The 15,262-nt window shown below is 35.7% G+C and overlaps 1 protein-coding gene across 2 annotated transcripts in view; it reads left to right on the top strand.

The window, feature by feature from the left end:
* Positions 1-15,262, top strand: part of LOC149539185 (hydrolase family protein / HAD-superfamily protein) — a 193,216-nt gene that overhangs the window by 119,618 nt on the left and 58,336 nt on the right. For both annotated transcript variants that reach the window (XM_089800509.1, XM_089800510.1), the window contains 3 exons: positions 8,983-9,023; positions 14,676-14,747; positions 14,909-15,110. In XM_089800509.1, the coding sequence (XP_089656635.1) occupies positions 8,983-9,023; positions 14,676-14,747; positions 14,909-15,110 (315 nt within the window). The remainder of the gene's footprint in view (positions 1-8,982; positions 9,024-14,675; positions 14,748-14,908; positions 15,111-15,262) is intronic.

Here is a 15,262-nt window from a genome sequence, read left to right as displayed (position 1 = left end):
GTACAAGCATTAGACAAAGCTATGATCTTTGAGCTCATGTTTGTTTCAGCTGAGTGTATGGAATTAGATTTCTCAAGTCGAAAATCAGATTTCTCAAGTCGAAAATCAGATTTCTCAAGTTGAGCAAATGGTATGAGCAGGGCAGAGTACATGTATTCTTATTTTTGGGTCGCAATTGAGCATGTGGTACAATTCTTAGAGTCTCTCGTAAAAATCTTTAGAGTAGTGGATTTCCCCAATGGGACATTTTTATGAGACCATGGATAGGGCCAAGGAGGTGATGAAGGCTAGGTTGGATTTGACAAGATGAGGTATCAGCCATCATGGGATATAATTGATAGGAGATGGAATAGATAGATGCACTCTCCTCTTCATGTTGCAAAAAACTTTCTGAATTCCTTATTGTTCTACAACATGAAGTTCACAAAAATTGATGTTGAGATCACACAAGGCTTGTTCATGTGCATGGAAAAAATGTTTCAAAACACATAAATTGAAAGACGCTATGTCAAAACTGCAAATGTATAAGAGAAACAGTTTTCTCTCATGCAGGGCTGCCTAGGAAGGCAGTACGACCTTCCAACCAGGTAGACACTTATGGATGAACTTTTGATAGTTCCATGTATTTTGGTTGACATGATCAACGGATTTGTTAAGATTTGAAGATATTCTTACATGATATCATCTCCCCATCATTTGTTTTCCAGCCCAATGGTGGGAATGCTTTGCTCACAAATGCTCAACTGGATGGCGATATGCGTTCTGACCCAGCCATGGAGCTCATCCACCTGTGAGTGTAATTGGAGTGTTTTTCAACCTATGTTCCCCCAAGTTTCCGTTACGGGGACGGCGGAACGGGTTTCTGGGACAACAAATTTTTTTGTTTTTGGGGGGGGTGGGGAGGGGGTGGACAGCAAATAGGGATGGCTATATATATATATATATGGAAATTTCAAAATATACATTGAAATTTGCAAATATACGTGTCATTCATATGAAACTAAGCACAAAGCATGTCATTTAAACATTGTAGAACCATAACATACAACATTTGAATGCCATCTAGGAAATAATATATGATTTCAATACCTAATTGTCAAAATTATATCAATATCAGTGAATATTGAACAATGAACATTAACAATATCATAATGTCATAATGATAAACATGATAAATCTGAAAATCAAAATCAACATATGCCCAAAGCTATAGGCCCAAAGAGTAGAGTGTAACAAATGATTTTTCAAAATCAATTTAAAACTCCTAATGATCTGATTTATAAGTAGCTGATTCCATTTCACATGACAATGACTTCTATTAACCGAATATAACTATGATAAAAGTAACTGTTTCTAACCTAACTGTATGTTCAGTCGATATAATGAGAACGAGAAATAAATATGTATACATTGCTAACAATTTAATCATTTCTAACTGATAACATATTCAGCTGAAAAGTAACGACTAACTTTCTTAACTGAATTTATATCAAACTGAAATAAACATTTATTCAATGTAAATGAAAAATATTTACTCTACTTGAAATATAAAACTGTCTAATTATTTCTACTAAAGGATTAAAAGTAAAAGTGAAAAAGAAACATACAGTAATAATTGGAGATTCTTTATCTGGTTGTTCAAGCTTTAGCATCGTTGAGAGGAGAAGCATTGACATAGGCTTAACCTCCCAACCTTGGACCATATTGATCCCCACACATCTTATCTTATTGGAAGGGCCCTCCCTACCTTGAGATCGGGCTTGGGATGTTCTTTAGTCCAACCATCCGAGCTATCGGTGGTTTGAGTGCCCAATCAGTTATACCTATATAACTGACGTCTACGGACAAACAAGTGATCTTAAGATTGGCATATATGCCTATAAACTACCTTGGCCAAAGATTTTAGATGAGTTCATGGACCTGATCACCATCACTCGACTTGACAACAGATTCCATTACTAGATCATGCATGAGCTATTAATTATTCATTATTTAGAAATTCATATCTGATTTCATTATTGGTTCTTGCAGGTTAATTCCACCTCTTCACCATTCTATGGCTTCTATGTCGGGTGAATCCTAGGTGCCTCAAAGTTTATGATCATTCTATTATTAGTTACACCTCTTCACCATTCCATGGCTTATTTGTCGGTGAATTCCTTGGTGTTTGTAAGATTATGAGCATTTTGATATTATTGTATACACTTCTTCACCATTTCATGGCTTCTTATCGGTGAATTCCTCGGTGTTCAGAATCCATGAGTATCCTGTTCTTTGTTTTGGAGATTATAACATGTTTATTGATATTGATTTCAATACTCATTATAGCTACAATTCGATTTGATAATGATGTTATGATTTTACAGAGATAAAACTAAAAGATCTCATTAATTCAATGAATTGCATAAGACCATCAGCAAGGTATAAGTATGTCGGCTGCATTCGGTCTGCTATTTAAAGAAAGAAGACTTATGATATTTAATTGCATGAAATGTTTCATTCACAATCCTAGCAATTTATGTTCGGTTGCAGTTAGACCTTTACTTCAAAAAGGAAGGAAAATCAAATACATATGTTTAACAATTCATACACCTAACATTGTAAAAGCCAACTGCAGTCGGTCTTATATTCATGAAAGGAAGGAATTATATGGAATTGCAATGCACAAAAATCATGACCTGAGTTTGGCTTGAATTCAGTTGGGATGTGGCTCCACCTGTCCTTGGTTGAACTCCTGTAGGGCAATTCTTTTCACCCACTAGCTTGGTCTCTTGGCGGAATAAGAAATAGATCAGTGTATTGTCGATTGAGCAAATAGATTTAAAAATGGCTCGGCTGGGAATGAGTATCACGACTTAGAATGATTATCACGGCTTAGAAGAGAAATGTATCAGACAAGGAGAGAATGTTGTTGCTTGGTTGATTCATGTCTCTCTTAAAGACTTAGCAGAGACTCCTTGGGTTCTATCGGTTTCAAAGATGACCATTCGAATTCAAACATTAATTCGATTTGAAAAGAAGAGAAATATAGAGGAAAAAGAAATAAGGAGTTGGAGAGTTATAAACTTTATTTTATTATTACAATACGTTCTTATATACGTTCACATAAGTATATTGATGAGGTGACATCATTAGATTATATTATTATAATTTATTGGTACCATTTCATTGGTGCCATTTCATTTATATTTATGTTTGTATGTAAGTGTTTATTATAATGATAAGATAAAATTTAATAAACAATCTCTAAAAGTATGTATTATATTTTAATTTAGATTATTTTACATTTTTATTATATTGTTCCCTTAATAGCTCATGTAGTCCCATAATGTAACTTGTAGACAAGTCTTCATATCTTTTTCAAGGAAGTCTTATGTCATACCTACTGATCCTGATGACTGAACCAAATGAATATCCCATCCCGATGATCCCATTTAGCAATGCTTCCCCTCTCTTTAGTCTTCTCTTGCAATCACCCATGTGAAACATTCTTGCCAAAACATTAATTCCATAGTATTTCAAAATAAAATATATTGATCATTAATTCAAATCAAACAACTGCTAATCATCTAGTAACAATTATAGGCTACCGGTCATTTCATCAACATATATAAATAACTCATTTCACATGATCATGAAAATAAATAATTCGTTAGTTGATACAATGTATATAAATAACTAACTCATTTCACATGATTAGGAAAAGATATTTTTTTTTTTTGGTTAAATCAACAGTTATGATCAGATTAAAAATTAGGGCAAGATTTGGGATGTAACATAGAGGGCTGCCATAAAGTAACAAGTATCAATGTATCATAATTATGTTCATGTTCATAAAAAATAAAACATAGAAAAATGAAATAGACTGCTGCTCCTATTCTGCCTCTACCGCCATGGCATCAAAATCAGAGTCCTCCTCACTATCATCCTCCACAGGAAGTGTAGTCTCATGTAATGGAACCCCAACCAATCCTAGTGCTGTGTCATCCTCATCTATTTGGGCCACGTCCTTAGGCTCAACATCCCATCGCAAAGCTGGTGTTTGCCGATACTCTGGAGTTTGATGATCCGCAAGTCGAAGAGCATGATGCACTGTCACTAGCTTCTCCGCTCTTTTAGAGGTGAGTTTGTTTCTCTTGATAGAGTGGATATATGAATATGTGGACCAATTCCTCTCTGCAGCTGAGGAACTAGCAACTTGTGCAAGGAGGCGATTGGCAAGTATTTTTAACTCAGGTGTATCTCTCCCATACTAGGTCCACCATCCAATAGGATCTCTCTGTGCCAAAACAACTCTATCCAACCTTGCTTGTGGCTTACCCAAGTTTGGGCCACGAAGGTTGGTGAATTTAAGGAACTGTGCACAAAGAGTAGAGGCATTTTGAGCTGAATACATCTCATCAATTGCTCTTGTGAAGCCATCCAATACCTTAGGATCATCACATGGGAGGTCCCTTCCACCCAATTATGTGTACCATTTGGGACTTAGAGAAAAGGCTGCCATATGAAGTGGGGTATTCATCATGTTCCACCTTCGTGTCACAATAGGCCTAATATGCTCCTCGTAAAACCCCAATGTAGGATCCTTTGTTGCAACAATTCTCTTCATCTTCCCCAACATGCTATCAATAGTCTCATATATCTCTCCCAAACTAGGAGCATCAGTATCAACATATCTAATGACATCTACAATGGGTGCTATGACAGAGCAAATATATCTGCAAGATGTACACAAAAATTAAAATCAGAATTATAATTTTAAGAATTTTAGGACTGTTAGTAGGAAAATCAGTAAGAAAAAGACAAACATTAAATTTAAAAATCAGCAATTTACCTCATTGTGGACCACCAACTTTCATCAAGGATCATTTGCCTCACTGCTTTTCCTTTAGAGGATTTAGAATTAGACCATCGTCCCCACTTTGGATTCACCACCATCAATTGAAGGGCCTCATACACCTCAATCATCCTCTCCATCAAGATGAAATATGTGCAATACCTATAGCAACAATTATAAATTAAAATATTAATAAAGTTAAATATTAATGATTAAAATTTAAAACTAAAAGCATCACATGTAAGTAAACTTATAAATAATTTTTTAAAATAACTTAAACTTAAAACAAACTAAAAGTAAACTATAATTAAAATTGACATACCTTGTCTCGGCTAGTTTGAGGGACTCGTCCTTAGAGAAGGACTTGGATGGAGCAAGTGAAGTGTGATGGTTGCAAACAAACATTTGCACTTCTCTAGCTTCTAGCACTGCCTGTTTCACCCATTCAATTTTCCCTATGTCCTTCAGTGCATTGTTTAAGGAATGAACATAACAAGGGGTCCAAAAGATGTGTCTATAAGCACCCTTTATCATCAAACTAGCTGATTTGCACACAAGTGCAGAATTTGTGATAACTTGTACAACACTAGACGACCCAATCTCCTCTATGGCATCTCTCAAAATGTTGAATTGAAATTCTGCATCCTTCTTCTTTCCTGAGTAATCTGTGATTTTCAAAAAAAAAGAGCTAGCAGGGGATGTGACAATGATATTGATGAGTGGCCGATGTCTAACATCAGTCCACCCATCCATCACAATAGAGCAGCCCGCCCTAACCCAAGCGTGCTTCATATCCTCAAATAACAAAGCAACCTTTGAGTACTTTCCATCTAGGATGGTGGTTCATAGCTTATGCTCACCAGGGGGTACAAATGATGAATTCATGCTCAAAATATCTTTCACCATTTGTTTATAATAAGTAGAACGGGCTACCTTATATGGGATACCATTAGCAACAAAGAATCTACCAATGGATACCTCACACTTTTCCTTTGCCTGTGCATTAAACATACTTTCCACCGAGCCCTTCTCACCACTACTCATCTTTCTCTTCCCTCTAGACTCAGTAGGGCTGGCACTAGTACCAATGGCAGATGACATATGCTTAGATGAATGTGAGGGAATAGATGATGTCACTGTCAAATTGTGCCCCTCCATTTCAGCCTCTAAGTGCAATCTTTTGCATTCTAAGTTTTGTTCATCAGTCAAGTTAGGACAAGCTTTGACTCCTTGGCATAAAAGACCTAAAAAGTGTGACTTCACTCTTGTATAGCTGCCCCTCAAATCATCAAGACAAACATGGCAATCCCACACCCTAGTCCCTCCTGAATTTTTTAAATTTTTTTTCCCTAGGTATGACATATTGGAGAAGAGGTTTTTTCCTATTGAAAGGACCCTTTGCAAAATTCTTCATAATGGTGGAAGAGCATTTAAACAAATCAGATTTAGGATCGGCTTTTTTCCTAGTCTCACTACTAGCAACATCAACCCCAACCACATTTTCTTCATCACTACTACTACTAGTACTCCCACTGCTGCTCATTGTGCTTTGTTTTGACTCTTGAAGTTTAAATATGCAATAGATATATGAGCTGAAACAATGAAAAAATAATTTAAAAAATCAGACTTTGCAAATTGCAAATCTATTTCAAAAATGATAAATGGAAGCTTAAAGAGTTTCATACTTACTTGGTGCACAAAATAAAAGATCAAACCCTTGGTCAAGCTCTTGGAAGCAAAAATATCACCTCCTCTTTTTGCAAAATGAAAACTCCAGCCAGCTGCAACACAAAATGAAAAAAAAACAAATGACAAAACAACTAAAATGTGGTGAATTTATACCTTTTAGGGCATTTGGAGGGGTGGTGCCCACCTAGGCTACCTAGTTGGAGACTTTAAAATGCTTTTATATGTTCACTTTTTTTAATTTTATGCATACAAAAAAAGGGGGACAGCCGGCCGTACCTAATACGGTTGGGGGATTTCCGTATTGGGTACGGCTGGCCATCCCCCTTTTTTCGTTAGGCATCCCCAAGTTTCGGAGACATCCCTTGCAATTTTTCTCTTTTTGGGAATAGCTAGGGGACGTCCCATACCCGTCCCCCCATCTCCAGGACGTCCCTGTTTCCGAAACGCCTGGTTTTAGGTTGGGTACACGTCCTCGGGAGACATAGTTTTTAACATATACATTTGAAGAATTGCAACCATCTAACACAAAAATGTATGAATGACTTGGTGTTTGTCTATCACAACCTAAAATTGGAGTTGAAGAAAGCTCAAGTTAGGAGTTTTATCATCTTGCATTCAATTGAAGATGTTTTCATTGTGTTTGACATTTCTAGGCAAAGACTAATTTTCGCACGGAAAAAAAAAAGGAAGTATTGAGGATGACTTTAGAAGTGATTTTTGATGAGATAGATCTTGAGTCTGAGTGGATTGCATTGCCTCAAAGTGATGATGATGATAATGTTGTTGAGCCTGAAGATCTTCAAATCTTGGAATAGGAAAACTTTTCTTAAAGTATTCTTTAAGGACTTAAGTCAGGGACTTCTTGAGGAGAGGCATCAATAGAAACTCTTGCCACCTAGCATGCCATTGAGTAATTTTGAGTTTTGGGAACTTTGTACTTAATTTATAGGTTGACTTTGTACAAAGTCACAAACTATATTGTAATCAACATTTTGACAATTGTCTCCCTCTAGTTATCTTGTATGCTATTGTGGTATGTTTTGTGTAATGAAATCAACAATATCTATATACTATTACAAATGATGATAATATGTTCTCTATAGACTACTAGTTAGAGTCTACATTTTATATACTCTCACTATATCTATGATGTGGAAAGGCCGCTTAATGTAGATAAAAAGTAATTTGTTACTGTTTCACTTCAAGTTTTTACGACTTTTTGCAAATCCAAAATTTCATGATTTTTTCAAAAAATCCGTTCTTTTGGTTTGCCATTTTTTCCCTAGACGATTTATTCTTCTATGATCTGTATAGTTTTACTCCAACATATATAATCTGCACATAATTACGGGAAAACTTGGAAACTCCCCATTGTCCACTAGTACTCACCAAATATATTTAGTCCTTTCTTGCAATAGGCAATGGCCATTGAAATAAGTTTTCAAGGAGTTTCCTCTCCTATTCTTTTTCTTCCTAAAAGAGATTATTAGTTATGATGCTGCTGCTTTTCACAATGAAGCTTCCAACTTGTGAAAACACTAGTGGGTTTTTGGCGGAGAAAATCTCCAATGTCTGCATCGAATCTAAGTTTGTTTCCCTTATTGGTTTGCTTCATAGTGAGTTTGAGAATGCATAGATATTCCTTGCCAACTTTTTGCCCAATGCTAGGTTTCTAAGGGTTAGCTTCCTAATTTCTTCCTTTCCATTATCCCATGTTAGACAAGTTTTCTTCTAAGCAACTAGGGGAAATTTCCTTTTATCCTCTCTCCCCTTCTATTAAACCTGTCCTAATTTTGTTGAGTGAATCTATGATACTCTTTGTCACTTGAAGCATAGTGAAAATATAAATAGGGAGAGCTAGTAGAAGTGACTTAATCATTGGTGGGAAATGATAACCATTTTCCATGCTAGGAGGCAAAGCCTTTATTTCAAGCTCCCAGTGAGGATTCCCACAAGACCACTATACATGAATGGGTGAATACAGGAATCTTGAGGTAGTTGATAATTTTTTAATTTTGAAACGAGGAATTTGTCCCTCCATTTGTTGCAATCTTGGTGGTGTATGAAAAAATTTATTGGACTTCTGCTCATTGATGGCTAGATACAATGGCACACAAGGAAATAATATCCTTAATACTGTTTTGCCTCTGCTAGGCTAGCTTTAGAGGATTCAATATTGTTAGTTCAAAACAAGTGTCCTAGAATTTTTCTTAAATTTAATTTCATTTATATTCATGTGTTTCATTTGTTTGAATATCCATACATTTGATCTGGAACTCCACAATATTTGTTTTGTATTTTGTGATTGTTTCAAATATATGACTTAACTATTTTGAGTGAAATCTAATTTGTTAATCATTTCATCAGAGAATTTAGAAATTAGCTAAGATATAGACACACAATCAAACATTCTATTGGAAATGCTTGCTACTTATTTTGAACATATTTTACATCAGGTTTTGCAGGGTCATACACCATTTCGGAAGCTTGTGAAAAGGTATTTTTAAAGTGGCAACTCTAATTTTCATAGTACAGATATATGGAAAGGAATTTCTCTTTGAATTATATTTTCGAAGAGGGAATTTATTGTTAAGATCAATCAGCCTTATGGGGTCTATAACAAGACATTTGAATGTGTGATTTCTAATTTGAAAACTTCGAATTCTTTCATATTTGAGAAGAAAAAGATTTTTATTGTAGTTGTGAAGTTACCACATCACAGTTGTTGATTTAAATGATATCTGATATAAATTTTGAGTTTTACTGTGCTTAAAGAATCATTTTTGAGTTGTGCTTTTTGTTTGTTTAGACATGCAATGTTCTGCATGAGGAACCATTATGAGGGCTCTATATTGTAAACCTGGGTATTACTTCATTCTCATTTGATGCACTGTCTCATTCTCTTTCTTTTTAAATCTCGTGTATTGCATTTAAGCCCATTTTTTAGACATATTGCCCTCCAAATAGTTATTTGATTGGTTTCTTTATGTGTTTGGTGTAATGACTAATAAGTTAATGCTATTTGTTGTAAATGTCTCCTTGCCCAAGTTGAATTTTTAAATGGTATTTATAGTTTTGTTGCAAGTATATTGCTTGATTGCCAATGAAAAGATCCTTGCGCTTCAAGAAAAATATTATTTTCATAAATTACTGTTTCCAAGTCAGACTGCTATTATAAGATTCAGATAAAAATGGACTGAGATCTTTTTTCTTCCTTGGACAATATTCACTGTTCAAGTCAAAATACTATTATTTAGAAAAAAGTGTATTGACCTCTCTCTTTTTCTTCTCAAGACAATATTTATATTTTTGCAGCATCTTCCCTTTTGTTAGTGTTTTAATTCATCTCTTGTGATTAATGTCCAATAAGTGACCACAAAACAAGTCAAAGGGACTGAGAAAACTACAAGCAAGAGACCCAATAGCAGGAGCACCAAACGGTGACCAACAAAATATCAAGAGAAGGGAGAAGGAAAGAACAAGCAAAAGAAAAGACCTCTACAGACTGGGGGGTGGGAGGGGCGAGAAGATAACCCCACCACGCCACACAGGGCTAAGGAACCACAAAGATAGAGAAAAATCGTTGAATAAAGGGATAGTTTGATAAGTGTTAATAATAGTGGTAGTGGAGCGACCTAGATGATGATGTTGTCTATCTTTGACGCTGAAGGTGTCTCCTACCAATAGAGGTGGTAGAGATCATATTGGATCCTTGCGAATAGGATCTCTTGAGCCTCTTGGAGCTAGATTGGGAAGTCAGATCCAAGTGCCTTTTGGTGCCATGAATTATCCTTGGGAAGAAAGAGGTAATGAGCTGATCCAATAAAGGATGTTGGGGGCTCTGAAAGGTGTGGTCTCGAAGGTGGGTAGCCTCCTGGAGATAGAGGGCCACATGTCGCTGATCCATGTAGTTGAAGAAGGACAAGATGGAATAAGACTCTTTGAAGAGACCAAAGAACCTGCCTCTTATCTCATAATATATGGGGCAACTCATTGAGAGTCCACAATAAGCAAATCATGTCACCTCTATCTAATAAGTGGTTAGTCTCACCATGGAGATGATGGGAACCAACTCTAAGACATCGAAGAGGGATCCTAAGAGAGTGTTGCCAATGCTGAGAGATGTAAGAAGGATGAGCAATGATGCCATCCTAAATCTCTAAGAAGTTCTTACCATAGAACACCATCTTTGATTGGAGACCCCCATGGGGTTTGATCCAAGTAGTGTGAATGTATTGTCTATAAGTATCATCTCTGACACATCTGTTTAGATGCTACTTGGGGGGAAGGAGATGACGAGGAGCACCCAAAGAGTACTAGAATGGGGGGAGATGGTCAATCGAGATCTCGATAGTACTTAGAAGGGAGGAAGCCCCAACAACCCAACCTCGAGTTTGGTCGGAGAGGACCGCAACTAGTGACTTCAATGAACAATAGGTGAGGTACGGATATCTTTGACGACCCTCCCTAGAATCAACAAATCCACGAAGAGGGTGGAGGAACCAAACAAGTTCAAATATGGTCTCAAGAATAAATGGTTGTGATCCAAACTTCACAAAAACAATACTGTGAGGAGTGGACCGTCTACATTTGATAAACCATCGAAGGAGAAGGATTTAAAACCGCTCAATAGTGATCCATTTAGACTCCAAAAGGGAGGGACGCCAAACCACAGACCCATAAAGAATTGTGGGGCACACTAGAGTGTCAAGAAGTGTCATTTTGGACGAAATGTCTTGGAAGTGATAACTGAAGCACTGTCTCTCAAAAAGAGCAAGTGAACCAAACCCTTTGTAGATATGCGACTATATAGCAGGCCTCGGACTAAAGTGAGGGCCAAAGAACATGACCCCTAAGTAGGTACAAGCTGAAACAATTTTGATCTCGGAGCCCTCAAAAGTGAAGCGAAGATGGGAAGTCTTAAGGCAATTAAAGGTCATTACCTTAGTCTTCCCCACGTTTACAAATAGCCGTCTCAAATCACAAAAGGAGGCCAAGCAATCCAACTGTCTCTAAAGGCCGTTAGGGGAAGTTCCTTGATACCTTGATACCTAAGTAAACCTAAAACTAGCCCTTGTTGGAAATATGGATAAAATTTACAGGTATGCACACTATCGTGAAAATGATAAAATTCCTATGTTTTTTCTTCCGATGCATACTATTAATAGTCAAGCTTTGCAAATGGGATTTTTAGATACCATGAAAATGATTGTTGTGCTTTATAGGAACAAATATAACTTCCTATTTGCCAAAGCAAAGAATAATACTTAACAATAAACAAGGATTTGAAGAGACAACATGTTGAACATGTAATTCTAGTAAATAGACTGCAAGGTGGTATACGTAGTCGCTATTGAGTGAAAGATTGAAAAGTTAATTCAATTTAATTAAAGAATTTAGAAACACATGTTAATCAATTGTTTTAGGATAAGCACAAAATCAACCATCGTTCTAAGTGTATGTGATAAAAGAACTTATTTATATGTTACAATCAAGAGCTTTTAGAAATTTACAAGATAATAATATAATATTGCGAAGGTGACTGCTTTAAAATAACCTATTCTCTAGCTACACAAAAACCGAAAAGAAATGAACTTTAAAACGAATTATTCCTTAAACAAGGATTAAATACAAAGGCCTAGAATGGGCTCTCTCAAATCCATTGCTTGAAAATAGAACACTAAGAATAATCACTACCAAATGTAGTAGTTGCTAATGATAGAAAATTTCATGCAACCTTATAATGATAATGATAGCAATCAATGAGACAAGTCCTAGAACAAGAGCGCCCATCATTTCTAATGGGTGAAAAGATTGATGTTGAAGGTAGTAGATTGTGGGGGCCAAAAGAATACAATTTTGATTGCTAATGTCCTCATACAATCCATTGAGATGCTGGGCCTTGAAAATGTGCTTATGTCATAAAACTTTAGGGTGGCTAGTTCAGTATTGGAGGGTGGGTATTGGCATTTCGGGTTACCATATGTTGTCCACTCATTCAACTTTGATATTATAAAAGGTTGGCACAAAGATCAAGTGGGTCAAATAAATCTACACAAATGTTGAGGAAATTCAAATGTTTGTAACAAATTATCATATCTCATAATTAATTTTTAGGATCTTCTCAAACTTGGATATGTTTAAGGTAGTTTTATTTCTTAGTATGTTCTTAAAAATTTAAATATCTGATATGTTATTTACTTTTTAACATTTTATTTTGTGTTATTATTATTTTATATTGTATCAGGTTGCCGAGAATTGATTTGCATCATACAATTTTATTAAAACAACTTTTGAATGTGAGAGGCATTGATTGCTATAGTCATCGGCACACTTTGGAGGGTAAGGATACAATAAAATACAGAAAGAACCCAAAAAGTCAAAACATTGATCCTAGATGATGAGTGGTGGGATCATGTGTAATATGTTTTGAGTTTCATTGAGTCCATCATCATTGTGATTAGTTATGCTAATAAATATGTCTATGTTTGTGTAAAACTGGATTGCATGATTGAAAAAACAAGGACCATAAATAGAAGTGAAGGTGAACAGATAACATTTTCTATAAGGATGCAAAAGATCATTGTTGACTATTGGAACAAGGTGATCATGCCCTTGCATATCCTAGTATTTGATTTGTCTTCAAAATATTAGGGATCAGAGATATTTTCTTTGCCAAGGAAGATGGTTGTAATGTCCCCAACTAGGACACTTAATTTGCTCTCAAATTCCCAATTAGGGTTTGGATTGTATAGTAGGTGCTCTTCCATTCCACAATTTGTATTTCATAATAATTAAGGATCCATCTCTATCAACCCTTCATTTACTATAATTAGTAAATCCTTGAATACTTGATCAACAAAGGCGGCAAAGGCCATCACTCCAACCGAGGCTGGTTTAGGAACCCTGCTGAGTACAAAAATGCTAGATATATGATTAGTATGAATAGTAAGTATACCAAACTGAGCCAACTAACGGATGAGTCAATCACTATGCATATCATGAGTCTGGGTGCCCTTGCCAAAAATAGCTCTGACCATAATTTGACTTACTATAATTTGTAAGTCCCCAAGTGGAAGCTTTGTCAATGGCACCATATCTCCACATTGCTAAAAAACTGTCCAGGTTCCCTGCTAAAGATAGAAACTCTTACTTTCCCAAAATAAACACTTAATATAAATGGTAAGTGTGCCAATCTAACTCAAACAAAGAGCAATCCTAAACATTCCTGACCTTTGGAGTGGGAAGTGGCCTCCAACTTTACCAACTGGACCCTTTGAACAACTCCATTAGCTTATTAGGATCAGGAAATACACTCAGCCTTTGAAAGTTGAGACTGACGAAAATGGGTACATTACATAAACCTAAGTATATTAGTAGAGAATATGTTCTTTCTCTAAGAAACACATGGCAACGGATTATTGTTAATGAATTAATTCCCATAGTAATAAGTAAATTTAATTCCCCTAATTGACACTACATTTTTATCTTCCTTTACTACCTTCAAAAATGTTTTGTTTCCTTGTTCCCGTTCTTTCTTATGCATGCCACTCTTTCATATGCAAAAATGATCTCTAGTATAATATTATGTTCAATTCATTTTACACCAAACTATATTAGTAAAACATATTATGAATTTTACTGATAAAATAAAGGTTTTCCTCTTAAATATTTTCATCAACTTCATCCTGATGATGGATAATGAAGTGTGACTCTAAACATTAGTGCAAAATATTACACACAGTTGAATCCAGAAACAGTTTAATGTAGCAACCTCATGGACTGTGGAAATCTAATAAGTTTAATTCATCAACCCAATTAACTGTAATCTAATCTATTAAATTTTTTCTTTTAAATTGACAGAACCTGAAATCTCCAAGTTAAACCTCTATTAATATGCTTATACTCCAAACTGGTCTTGATTACTAACGAAGTTGCATGTCTCTCAAGATAGATGGGGTAGTTCGCTCTAATCATTGGTAAACAAATAATTTGAATTTGATTGTGAAAGTTTGTTTGAACCATTATGTACAGGTGTTTTGGCTTTGTAAATTTAAATTTGTCATTGAGTATGTTCTTATTGCAGCTTATTGGAAATCTCAATGGTTGGAAAGCCTTTATTCTGATTGCTTACTTTTATTGGTGACAGATTTGGAGATGAGCTGGTCCTTGCTGTAGGAAAGGGTGAACCAGCTAATGTGATGTCTGAATATGGTTTCAGGCATGCATATTCTTGTGTCTTTCTTACTTTTGGATTTTCTTAGTTCCCATAACTTCCAGCCATTTCTAAAGGTTTTGAGTATTATTTTAAAAATTAACATAATTCGCTTTTGCTTTTTCACACGGCCTAATTAGCCTGGAACCTGTCTTTCTTATGTGAAGGAAGGTTGTTTCTATGGATGAGTATGCATCTTCTTTCATCAACATTGATCCTTTGGCCCAATATAAGTCCTGGGCAAATCAACTTTCATCCCACGATAAGAATGTCCTTTCACAGTTGGAAGGTGATGTTGATATAACTAACATGCACGTCCATGCGGCATTTGTTGTTAGTGATCCTGTTGATTGGGGCAGAGATATACAGGTTTGTTGTGAGATTTATTCCATTCTATGGGTTCAGTTGAAAATCATATGCCTGAATTTATTGACTTGATCTATTACAAGAACTTTTTGTACGTGGTGCACTTGGTCCTTGTTAACCTTTGTGTCAAAATTTGTCTCTTGAGTTACATAATT

The sequence above is a fragment of the Cupressus sempervirens genome, chromosome 9 (genome assembly GCF_028749045.1).
Source record: "Cupressus sempervirens isolate cs-2001-9-10 chromosome 9, ASM2874904v1, whole genome shotgun sequence".
Taxonomy (NCBI): domain Eukaryota; kingdom Viridiplantae; phylum Streptophyta; class Pinopsida; order Cupressales; family Cupressaceae; genus Cupressus; species Cupressus sempervirens.
The sequence above is the reverse complement of the archived record's forward strand: the minus strand, read 5'-3'. Positions and strand labels throughout refer to the sequence as shown.